General features: G+C 42.8%; 1 protein-coding gene across 1 annotated transcript in view; it reads left to right on the forward strand.

The window, feature by feature from the left end:
• TRPM8 (transient receptor potential cation channel subfamily M member 8) overlaps nucleotides 1-13024 on the forward strand; it is a 380221-nt gene that overhangs the window by 287097 nt on the left and 80100 nt on the right. The window contains exon 16 of the mRNA XM_070933161.1: nucleotides 1075-1291. Coding sequence (XP_070789262.1) covers nucleotides 1075-1291 — 217 coding nt within the window. The remainder of the gene's footprint in view (nucleotides 1-1074; nucleotides 1292-13024) is intronic.

Below are 13024 nucleotides of genomic sequence, written 5' to 3' on the forward strand. Positions count from 1 at the left end.
TAGTCTTATATGGCGAGTATAGCCCAAACCCTATATTTTAACAGGAAACTTCGGGGGTCATCTTATACGCCCAGTCGTCTTATATGCCGGAAAATACGGTAGTCATAATCCCAGAAGATAAACTCAAGACCCAAAAAGATCTTGACAGACTGGGCCTTATCTAACAAAATGAAATTCAATGTAGATAAAAGAAAGGTTTTACATCTACGCAAAAAACCCAATTGTATAGGTATAGACTAGGTTGAAACTTAATGCCAGTAATTGTGAGAGGGATCTTGGAGTCCTAGTGGACAAACACTTAAATATAAGCCTACAGTGTCCAGCAGCTGTCAAAATAGCCAATGCAATCCTAGGCTGCATTAAGAGAGAAGTAGAATCAAAATCATGTGAATTTCTAGTACCACTTTACAAAGCCTCAGTAAGCACCCTCTGTTCCTGCTCCATTTGCGTGATTAGAGAGCAAGCACGTGCACACTACTCACACAAATGGAGCTGTTTACACATGTGTGCCTGCCACTCACCCCACCCCACCCCCAGCCAGGCCTGGCCATTGTTGGGGACCACTGTCCCCTGCTCAAGCAGGAGACCCTATACCACTTCAGACAAATGTCTTCCAGTCTCTTTTTAAAAGCCTTCAGTGATGGAGCACCCACAACTTCTGAAGGCAAGCCACTCCTGGTTTATTGTTCTAACTGATTTCATAGACTATGATTCTGTGATTTTAAGTCATCCAGTGAGCTTCTGTTGTTGAGAGAAGACTAGAACCCGAGTCTCTCCATTCCTCATCCCCACTGGTTTTCATAATAATTAATATTTATATAAATTTGGTGTAGAGAATTCACCTTTGAAACTCTAGCTTTATAAACCATTGCCTAAATAATCAAGTAATTTGAAACTAAGCTGTATCATGTATCTGTTTTAGCAATTGGCATTCTGGTTGAAAAATCAATTCAGAATAATTTTATAATATTACGTTTAATGTTAAATTAAAAGATGTTTTTCAAAACAGTCTCTCCAACTTAATTCTTTTTGGAATAATTAATTTATTATACACTATTTGCTTCCTTTATTCAGGAAGAAGCCAATAGAAAGGAGCAAAAAGATGGTCTTTTACTATGCATGGTTCTTCACTTCACCATTTGTGGTCTTTTCTTGGACTGTCATGTTCTACATTGCCTTTCTCCTTCTGTTTGCCTATGTCCTGCTGATGGATTTCCAAAAAGAGCCTACCATGCTGGAACTGATTCTCTATGTGCTGGTTTTCATCCTGCTTTGTGATGAAGTGAGACAAGTAGGGAGTACTTAGAAATCAAACATGTTTTATTTGCAGGATGATTATTCAAGTTCAAAAAAGTTGTTTGATGTTCATATCTAATTGCTTTCTCCCCATTGCATCTTGATTTTCACACTGTTTCCAATAAATTTTTTGAAATGCTGTCTATATCATTAAGTCATAGACTCCATATGTAGTTTGAGACTGTGATTTTCCACATTTTCCATAGTTTCCTAGTTCATAAACTTATCCAGGTTTTATGCTTTGTTTGTAAATGAGAACTCACAGTTCTAGCTAGAATTAAACTAATAAAACTAGAGAAAAATGCTTAAACACTGTAGTTAAAGCCATCACGAGATGAAAATCATGCTGGTAAGTATGATTTCTGAAATCCTTTTGGAATAACCATGTTTTTATAAGCCTCCAGAATGCCATTAAGGAAGTGGTTATTTTTGCCCTTTGGTATATATGTCCTGTATAAGGGGAGCATCCCCATAAGTGCCTGCCTTTGCATCCCTCTCATTGGATTTACCAATATGAGAAGACTCTTAATAAACACACACTATACATTCTAATCAAGCATATTTTACTTGGTTCTGCCATATTGAACTTTATAAATTAGCAACCAAAGAATTGTACTTGGACCTAAATTAATCAACTAATACAAGATCCATAGTAGTGGGTGTTAAATGATACAAATGGATTTGCCCTATTACATAGACCTAGCCTTGAACAATTCTAAAATTATTGCCAGCATTTTGAATTGAATCAGAGAAAGATATAATATAGGCCACCATTGCTACATTCTAGATCTGTTGTGATTTCTGAAAAATATTGAAAAGTGGAATGAACACTGTGTAATAAAGCCACTATAGATGCAATTAAAGAAAATGGAACTATGAAGATGTGTGACTTTAATCAGGAATAAAAAGGTGCTTGTTTCTGTAAGATTGTAAGATGAAGTTGAGTTAGGTAAAAATCAGATTTGGTAGCATTTTTCCTTTAGAAGTAAAGACTAAAGAAATAAAGAAGTAAAAAAAAAGAGGAAGAGGAAAAGAGGAAGGAAAAGGAAAGAGTTGCTAAAGTGAGAAAAGAAAAAAAAGGCATCAAAAAGCAATGACTTCCAACTTCTTTCGGTGCAGTAAAATACATGATGCAGTTATAATATCAACATTTTACTTATCTAAAATTGTAAATCTAGCCATTTCTACAACTATGATTTAATCATAAAAACCCAAAATCATAGTTTCATTTTTCCCCTTTTGAGCAGAAAATACAGAAGCAGTTTCCAAGTGGAAACAAAAAACTATTTACATACTTTTCCCCAATTACTGCAGTTAACTTTGCCAAGTCTGCCAATTCCATTATCTTTTCAATCCATTCTTCCATTGTGGGAGACTCTTTCCTTTTTTGAGCATATGATTCTTGCTGCCAATTTTTCCCCCCATCTCTTTATGATAGAATTTTTTCCAACTAACAAATTTTATTAAAAGACATAACTTTTTGTGCAAGTACACATCTAGATTTGTTGCAGGGTCTGATTCCCATGTTGGCATTATTGTCCTATTATTTCTTGCTGTTTTTGAGAATCTGCTTAAGGTTGGGTAGCAGTCTGTGCGCCTGAGAAAGTGTGATATCATTGGCCGGTGTAAGTTGTAGTTTATTCATAATTTGAGTAGCTTGTAATTTGAGTAGCTTATTTACTGTAGGTGGAAATCAGTGGTGTGTTTTGTTCTATTTCTGTTGTAGCGCGGGAATAACGAGAGGCACAAGCAGGCTAGTAACAACAGCTCTTTAATTCAGGGTGAGACTTCAGCAAAAACTCACAGGCAACAGTCCTCTTTATATACTTTCCGGAGGCAACCCAGAACCAATCAGGATTCACTATGCATTTGAATTTCCCGCACAAAATATATACATACACAACACCCCTCCCTTCCCAGAAGGCACTTATTCTATCTATTTACATATTTACATACAAAATCATGCAGGTGACCAGGACGTGTCTTAATCCTGGTTCACCTGCGCAGTTCAGTTGTTGGTGAGGCGTCGAGCCGGTCGGAGGGACCTCCCGTCTCTCCCGGCTCTGTCAATGGAACCTCCTGGATTTCTCCGGAGGTGTGGCTATCTCTGGCTGGGAGTGTCGGCTCGCTGGGGCAGTGCTGGAACTTAGGGTTGCCAGATAAGTATTCCGGCTTACTCGGGCTTGAGGTAGCTGTGTCGGGGAGACTTGGATAGTTAGGACAGGAGTTTTCGTTTGGTAAACGTTTACGCAATTGATCTATATGTCTCCTCCAGATTTTACCATGCCTGATATCAACTGTGTATGACTTTGGACCGGTAATTCCTATGATGGTTCCTTCTACCCATAAGGGCCCATTGGTGTAGCTTCTAGCAAAAACTAGTGATCCTACTTCGAAGTGTCTTAGTCCTCCCCCTTCCCCCTTGAAGCCATCGGAGGAGTAATTAGGATGCAGTCTGTCTAGAACGCATCGTAGCTTTCGGCCTATTAAAAGTTCGGCCAGGCTGTGGCCCGAAGTGGGGCACGGGGTGGCATGCTGTACCGCTAAGAACTCATCTATTCTAGCCTGCCAGTCCCCTGCATCGAGTCAGGAGAGGGCTACTTTGGCCGTTCTTACAAAACGTTCAGCAAGGCCATTAGAAGCCGGATGAAAAGGAGCGGATAGTGCATGTCTTATGCCTAATTCGGCTAAGTAGCCTTCGAATTGAGTCGCCATGAATTGGGGCCCATTGTCGGATACCAGGGTGTCCGGCAACCCGTGTGTTGCGAATAGCTTTCTGAGTACTTTGATTACGGCCTCAGAAGTGGTCGATGACATTAAGGCAATTTCGAGCCACTTAGAGTATGCATCTACAATAATTAGTAAGTTCTGGCCATGGAACGGGCCAGCGAAATCTATGTGAATCCTCCCCCACGGTCCCTTTGGTTTTTCTCATTCCTGAACGGGTGCTATGGAAGGATCTGGGCGGGACTCCTGGCAGGTCCTACACTTCCCCACCCACTCAGTGACATCTTGGTCGAGGTGTGGCCACCAAACATAGCTATGAGCTAGGCCTTTCATGCGAACAACCCCAGGGTGTCCCTCGTGCAGCATCTCTAGAACCCTGTGCCGTAATCGCGAAGGAATGACCACCCTGTCACCCCACAACAAGTAACCCCCCAACATTGACGGTTCATTTTTTTTGTTAAAATACAATTGGAAATCACCACCGTCCACCTTGGTAGGCCAACCCCTCGTCACCCAGCCCATTACTGTGCGCAAAACAGAGTCTCTGGCAGAAGCCCTCGCCACCTCGTTCAAAGAAATGGGGCCCAGGGAAACAATGTCAAGCAATAAAACCGGGGCTTCTGGGGTCGGGTTCTCCAATAGTTCGTGCAAGGGACATCAGCTGAGGGCATCATCATTTCCTAAGGTTTTGCCCAGCCGGTGGAGTAGTCTGTACGAATATGCGGCCAAGAAAATGGACCATCTGGTCATCCGGGGGGAGAGAGCCGCCGGGGTTGGTTTATCTCCAGCCAAAAGTCCCAAAAGAGGCTGGTGGTCTGTAATGAGTTCAAAGGTGTGGCCAAACAAATACTCGTGAAATTTTTTGACCCCCGCTACAGCCGCTAGTGCCTCCCTATCTAGCTGGCTATAGTTCCTTTCAGCACTAGACAGAGTGCGAGAGTAATAGGCGATGGGCGCCTCTAACCCATTCGGCAGTCTATGGCCTAAAACCGTGCCTACGCCAAAGGGGGAAGCATCACAGACCAACACAAGAGGTAGTTCAGAATTGTACTGAATGAGGAAACTGTCCTCGGACAAAAGTCTCTTGACCGCGTTGAAAGTGGTCGCTTCTTACTTGCCCCAAACCCACGGAACGTTTTTTCCAAGGAGCTTGTGCAGAGGCTCCGCAACAGTGGCTTTGTGTTTCAAAAACATCGTATAGAAATTGAGAAGGCCCAGGAATGCCTGCAGCTCAGATTTTGACTTGGGGGCGGGTGCGCCTTGGATGGCCCTCATTTTGCTCTCTGTGGGGTGAATACCTGTGCCATCGATTCTGTAGCCTAAGAACTCCACTGATGGCACTGCTATTCTGCATTTATTTCGTTTGAGTTTAAGTCCCGCTTCTCTGAATCTGATTAGGACTTGTCTAACCCTTTGGCCCAACTGAACTTCGTCTTGGCCACTAATCAAAACGTCGTCGAAAGATGGGATGACACCTGGGAGGCCTTGTAGAAGGCGCTCCATAGTACTCTGAAAAAGTCCTTGGGCGATGCTGACCCCAAACTGAAGCCTGGTGCATTTAAAGGCACCTCTGTGAGTTACTATTGTCTGTGCTTCTGCCATAGCATCATCTACTGGCAGTTGCTGGTATGCCTGTGCAAGGTCTAGCTTCGCGAATAGCTTGCCAGGGCCCAGGGAGTGTAGTAGATGGTGGACTATTGGAACCGGATAGGCGCTCTGCTGCAACTCAAATTCTAATTGAGCCATCCGATTTGACTGGCGTAACTATTGGGGTTTCCCACTTAGCGTGATCCACGGGAACTAGCACCCCTTGCTTAATGAGCTTGTCGAACTCCGCATCAATTTTGGGCTTTAAAGCAAAGGGAACTCGCCTTGCTTTCAGTCTAATTGGCGCTACGTTGGGGTCTAAATTGAACAATATAGGGGTCCCCATGTACTTGCCTAGAGTCTCTTCGAAAACGTCCCGAAACTCGTGGAGCAGGGTTTCTTTCAGTGATGATCCGCTGATGTTGTGAACGCCCGTGAAGCCCATGCCGAGGGCCCGGAACCATTTCATGCCCAGTAGACTTGGTAGGGGCTTGCTAACGACGGTCAGAGGCAGCTCTTTCTGGAACTCGCCGTAGGTGACCCGGAACGTGCCCACGCCTTCAACGGGAACTTGGTTTCCCTGATAGTCGAGTAAACGGATTTTCTGCCAGGACAGCTGGTTCTTCTGAAGCTTGGGCGGGAGTGCCTTGAGTGTTGACCAGGACATGATCGATAACGTAGACCCGGTGTCGATCTCCATTTCGCACGATTTGCCATCGATTTCTACTTTCATGTAGACTTTCTCATCGTCGGTTGTGCTGGCTTGGCCGATTCTCGTGCTGTAGGTCTCCCGCTTTTAAGGTTCGCGCCGTTTTCTCGCGCCGTCATCTTTGATTGGCTGTTTTGAACGAGCCAGTTCTGGTTGGTCGCGGTAGTCACGTGGCTTTCGACTACGCGGAAGTTGAGCTCTGCAAACTCGTGCTAGGTGGCCTTTTCTATCGCAACGTCTGCAAATGGCTTCTCTGTATTTACACGACTGTCTCTCGTGATCCCCGCCACAGCTAAGGCAGTTCTGGTGGCGGCGGCTTTGTTCGCTTGATTTCTTTTCTGTATGGAAGACGTCCTCGTCCGACTCTTCCTCTGTGCTGGTTTGCACCTCCTCTCGGTGGACAGGGGCTGTTTTCGGCCCGTCCTCAAATACGTCTGGCCTGCAGTGGCTTAAGAACAGAGCCCTTTTTCTGTTCACGGAGAGCCCTTGCATTTCGCTCGCTTCCAGGGAGCACTCGAACCTGGTCAGATACGATCCCCACTTCTCTCGGGTCGGGTCGAAGGGTTTTGGCGGAACGTAGGCAGACATGCCATGTCTCCGAGTTCGCTAGTCACCCAGGCTGAAACTCCAAACTCTTTTTGGTTTGCCTCTTGTGACCTCTATCCCACCTTCGTCGCCAATGTTGTAGCGCGGGAATAACGAGAGGCACAAGCAGGCTAGTAACAACAGCTCTTTAATTCAGGGTGAGACTTCAGCAAAAACTCACAGGCAACAGTCCTCTTTATATACTTTCCGGAGGCAACCCAGAACCAATCAGGATTCACTATGCATTTGAATTTCCCGCACAAAATAGATACATACACAACAGTTTCTGTGGTCTGTCTTTTAATATATTCTTCCTGAGAATTGATTTGGTTCTACTGTATTGATTTATCTGTTGATAAATTTATTTTATTGGGTATTCTTTAACAGCTCTATCAAAAAATAAAAGTGATTTAGCATTGAACCTAGCTCTAGTCTAGATGATAGATTTGGTGTTGTATTCTGGTTGAAAACTGGAAACATTAGGTATGCATGACAATCTGTAGATTCCATATTTAATGTACCTATTATGTACTTTTAATGTACATCAAGGAAATGAACTTTTTTTTTTAATTTGATTTTTATTATAACATATAGTGATACAATCGGTACATTTTCGGTTCATTGGTGCAATTATATACATATATACATCTACATGCATTATTACTTGTCTTTTAGTTGATAATGTTTCTTGAAGCTAAATTTAATTTCAAAACACTTAAAGATAATAGTGCTCAACTCTCTAAGACTAAATATAATACTATTCATATAGATTTTGTTAATTAGTTAATATTTAATCTCTATTACCTTCTTTATTTCTTTTCCCCATCCATTCGTACCACATGTCCCACACGCTATAAAATTCTGAATCTTCTCTGTCATTAATTTCTGAAGTCAATTTGTTCATTTCGGCGCACTCCAATATTTTTCCAATAACATGTTCTTGAGGTGGTATTTGTTTTTCTTTCCAATACTGGGCAAAGGAAATTCTAGCGGCTGTCAGAATATGTATAATTAAATACTTTTTTCTTTTTTGCATATTCAGTTTTCAAAATTCCCAGGAGAAAAGCTTTTGGGTCGAAATCAAAATTTTCTTTTATTATTTCTCTAATCCACATCCATATCATCCTCCAGAATTTTTGTGCCTGATTACATGTCCACCAGCAATGATAAAAAGTACCCTGCTGATGGTCACATTTCCAACATTTAGGGCTCGAATTGGGGTAGATCTTCGCTATCCTAGCTGGGGCCTTATGCCATCTATAAAACAGCTTGTATTGGTTTTTCTTATAAGCCGTCGCCTTTGTCATTTTAAGATTATTATTCCATATTGAATCCCATTCGTTCAGATTTATATTCTGTCCGATATTTTTGGCCCATGCTAACATCGGTTCTTTAACTACTTCCTCTGCCATATCGTACTCCAATAAGTAATTATATAATTTAGCTAGAATTTTGTCGTCCGTACCCATCCATATCTTGTCAAATCCATTTATGCTCATTTCAATGCCAAATTCCTCCTTATCTTTTTTATATCTGGATTTAATTTGGTTATATGGCCACCAGTCTATAGAAATACCTTGTTCCATCAATTCTTCCCTTGTTTTAAGGTTCCCTCCCCCATCTAATAATTCATTGTATCTGACCGTTTTACCCATTTCTAATACATTTGGATATATTATAGCCTCTGTAGATTCCATATTTAATGTACCTATTATGTACTTTTATGATGACATCAAGGAAATGAACTTCTATAGATAGATCAAGGATGAAATTGATGGTGGGATGGAACCATCCCACCATCATGGTGGAATTTGATGAGAGATTCATAAAGGTTCATGTGATAAGAGAAAAAAATGGGCCATGAGGATTTGGGCCTGTTGAGTCAATATTCATTTGCTAGTGGCTATGCCACTGATTTGCATACACATGTTATTGCTTGTAATGACCTTGGGGGATAAGGGAAAGATATAATGTCTTGAAACAAACAGACAAGAAAAGGAGGTGCCCCCAATGGATCAATGGTCAGAGGAAGAAATTTGGAAAGGACACACCATAATTATTCAGGCAGTTAAAAGTGGTGGCAGGAAATTTGTGCCTTCAAGATACACTTGGGAGATTCTATTAGTGTAGCCTTGCAATAACATAGAATTAGTCATCTAATCATATTTCCTGTCTGGTTTACCTGGGAGGACTGACATTGCTAAAGGTGAGGTAGCTTTGGGTAAATACAAAACCACACATTTGTTAGCAAGATGCTGTTTTGGTTTCAGTGATGATGTGGTTGATGGCTTGAACTACATTTTGTGGGAATTGTTGGTATATAACCCACCATTTCTGCAACAGGAAGAAAAATATTCCAGGTTTCACTAAGGAAAAAAAGGTGAATATTGGTGATAGGAGATTCAATTCTGAGGAGAACAGAAACTATAGTCTGCAGAACAGGCAGTCAATCTAGGGAGGTATATTGTCTCCCTGGAGTAAAAATTAAAGATGTAACTGAGCACTTTATTAAAATTATCAACACCATGGATTACTACCACTTTTTTCTCCTATAATTGGGAACCAATGACACAACAATGAATCTGAAAACAATAACAAGAGATTACAAACAGCTAGGGAAGAAAGTTAAAGAATTAGAAACACAAGTGGTGTTTTCATGTATACTTCCAACAAAAGCCCAACATCCAATGAGGGAGCAAAGGATTTTAGAAACAAGCCATTGGTGTTGTCAACAGAACCTTGGCTTTGCATTACCTAGATGAAGGGCTACTAGCAAGGGATAGAATGCACTTCACAAGAACTGGAAACAATATATTCAGAAAACGACGGGCTCATCTTATCAGAAGGGCTTTAAACTAAAATTGAGGGGCGAGGGGCAATCTTCACAACCTTTAGAACCAAGCAAAAATCACTAGATAACCAATCACATAAGGAGGAAGGGAGTAAAGAGAAATAAAAAATAAAAACATAATGAAGTAGAGAATGATGGAAAACCCAGATACAAAGTAGGAGATATAAGAAACATACCCAAGACCCATAAAGGCCTGAACAGCCTATACACTAACACTCAAAGTTTAGGGAACAAACAGGGTGAACTTGAAGTATTAGTACATGAAGGCAGCTATGATATAGTTGCCATTAGTGAAATATGGTGGAATGAAACTCATGACTGGAATGTTCTGAAGGATGCAAATTTCAAAAGAAACAGACATAACAAAAGAGGAGGTGGAGTTGCTTTACATATAAAAGGTTACTATATCTCTACAGGAAAACACAAAATCAATAATAAAAACCTCCTAGAATCCAAATGGGTCAATATAAAAAGGGGAAAAATAACATTGCTATAGGCGTATAATATAGGCAACCCAACCAAGCAGAAGAAATAGATGAACTCTTTGCTAACCAATTAACAAATGTCTGTAGGAAACATGCCACAATAGTAATGGAAGACTTTAACTACCCTAATATCAATTGGGAGACAAACTCTGCAGGAAGTGGGAGATCGAACAGATTCCTAACCAACTTAGTGGACAATTTTGTCATCCAAAAGGTAGAGAAGGAAACTAGAGGAAAAACTATTGGACCTAATTCTTACTAATAGAGAAGAAGTGATAGAGGGAGTTGAAGTTGCCAGAACCTTGGGTGAGATATGTCATACTGGAATTCAATATAATGCAAACCCAAGCAATAGAATATAATCTACCATATTTTTCAGAGTATAAGACGCACCGGACTATAAGACGCACCTTAATTTTGGGGGAGGAAAACAAGAAAACAAGAAATCTGCCTCTGCCTACCAGCATCAGGATCAGCGACGTCCTCATTTCCATTCAGATTATGATAACGAGTAGCACAGATCTTTTTATCAGTTTAAAACAAATCCTATTGCTCTATTTAACTGGAGTGGGTAGGGTGGGGTGGGAGATGATTTTTATGAGGGCAGAAGAGGGACTTGGCACCGAAGGCTCCACTCTCAAGACGCCCCCGTCTTCCTACCTATAGCTGTAGGCGTTGAAAGCCTGGCTTTCTTGCAGCAAGACCCCATAGAGACACAACACTTCAGTCCTCCTGGACGCTGCCATCTCGTAAACATGGTGCTGGGCTTCCTGGCAAGCTCCCTGCACCTTTGCTGCCTTGGTCGGAGCCTGATTCCAGAAGCGGCCTGGGGAAGCATGGAGGTCGGGACTTGGTTGGTGAAGCAGGCGCTGCGCAGGGGGCATAAGGCAAGGTCGCCATCCAAAAAACACTTGCTGAAATCTCCACTGCCTAGAGATCTCCGCTGCCTCCCCAGTTCCAAAAATGGGGCATGCAGAGGCAAAGAAAGAGCATTGTGTTTTCAGGCAGTTCCAGGCAGCGGAGATTGCGGCAACAGTTTTCGGGTGGCAGCGCCTTGCCTTGCACCTCCTGCACAGTGCCCAGCAAGCCACCAGTTCCTTGAAGATGCAAGCCCACTCAGCAGACCCAAAGCCTGCAAGTGGTTTGCACGGACCACCCTCATCCTATTCCGCACGGCAGCCATGGGGGCAGAAATCTCGGGAAGTTAAACAGAAGTCTGCTGTAGGGAGTGGGGATCTCCAGTCCTCGCACAAGTTGTGAAGGCAGCTGTCAGTACTGCTGAAGCTGCTTCCAGGCAGACCCTGGGAGAAGTCGGAGCTCTCGGTGGCTAAAGGGGAAGAAGAAAACTCTGGGCACTTTGAGAACACACAGACTCCTGTTGCTGGAAGAAGGGGAGAAGGGCTGCTTCTCCTGCAGCCCCACCTCCCCAGTACTTGCACCTTGTGCCTACACTCCTCCCTTCTCAGCCACCTTCTCTTCCCAAACAGTCTTCATGCCCAGAGGAGCTCCATCCGCAGTCGAGGTTGGTTCCCCTCCTTGCTCTCTTAAACTAAACTGCACTGAGCAGCTGGGGGGGGCATGAAGGAGAAATGTCTCAGCTCCCCACCATCACTTGGCAGTTTGACCACTCGAAACAGATCAGTGTCGCCTCCGCAGTGACCAGATGCTGCTTTCTCCCAGGATCATTTATCAACAAGTCAGAAAAGCAGTGCAGTTCAGTTTAAAAGAGCAAGTGGGGGAACCAACTTTGACCTTCTTCCAGCAACAGGAGAGTGTGTTTTCTCAATGTGCCCAGAGTTTTCTTCTTCTCCTTTAGCCACCAAGAAGGAGGAGGGTGCATGGCTTTGCGAATTGCATTGGAGAATCGGGGAGGAAAACACCGGAAAACGTGATGCATGGAGGCGATGCTCTTCCAAAGCGGGCACTTCTGCGTGGAGAGGCATAAGGCAAGGTGCTTGCCACCCGGCATGCCCCTTCTCCAGACTACCCAGGCTGAGGGCAGTTGGCTTCTGCTCCTGGCCTATGAGACGGATCTGGCCAGGAGGAAAGAGAAAGTGAGATTGCAGAAAAGGAGGAGGAGGGTGCACAGCTTTGAATTGCTTTGGGGAATAAGGGAGGAAAAAGAGCATTGCCTCCATGCATCACATTTTCCAGCATTTTTCTCCCCAATTCCCAAAGCAATTCGCAAAGCCGTCCACCCTCCTCCTCCTTTTCCGCAGTCTCACTTTCTCTTTCCTCCTGGCCAGATCCATCTCCCGGGCCAGGAGCAGAAGCTGACCACCCTCAGCCTGGGTTCCCTGTATTGCTGTTAAATTTTTAACCAATAATTTAATTTTCCCTTTATTCAATTTAAATCCAGTTACTTCCCCATACTTTCCTATTTCTCACAGTAAGGTTGGGCCCAATTCCAAGGGATCCTCTATAATGAGCGCTACATCATCCACAAAGGCCTGCGCCTTATATTCTTCTAATCTTTAATCCTTTTATCTCACTATTTTTCCTAATTCTGTTTAGCAGGATTTCTAATATCAAAATAAATAACAATGGTGACAATGGGCACCCTTGTCATACCCCTTTCCTTATTTGAAAGGTGTCTGTAATATCCCCATTCAGAATTACTTTTGCCCTTTGTAGTTTATATATTGTTTCTATCATTTTCTCAAATTTGATTCCGAATTTCATTAATTTAATTTGCTCAATCATAAATTGCCAATTTAAGTTGTCAAAGGCTTTTTGGGCGTCCAAAAAAAAAACAAGGGCCATTTGTTTCTCTGGGTGTGCTTC

This window comes from Pituophis catenifer, unplaced genomic scaffold (genome assembly GCF_029215685.1).
Source record: "Pituophis catenifer annectens isolate HBS135680 unplaced genomic scaffold, rPitCat1.0.hap2 SCAF_1, whole genome shotgun sequence".
NCBI classification, from domain to species: Eukaryota; Metazoa; Chordata; class Lepidosauria; order Squamata; family Colubridae; genus Pituophis; species Pituophis catenifer.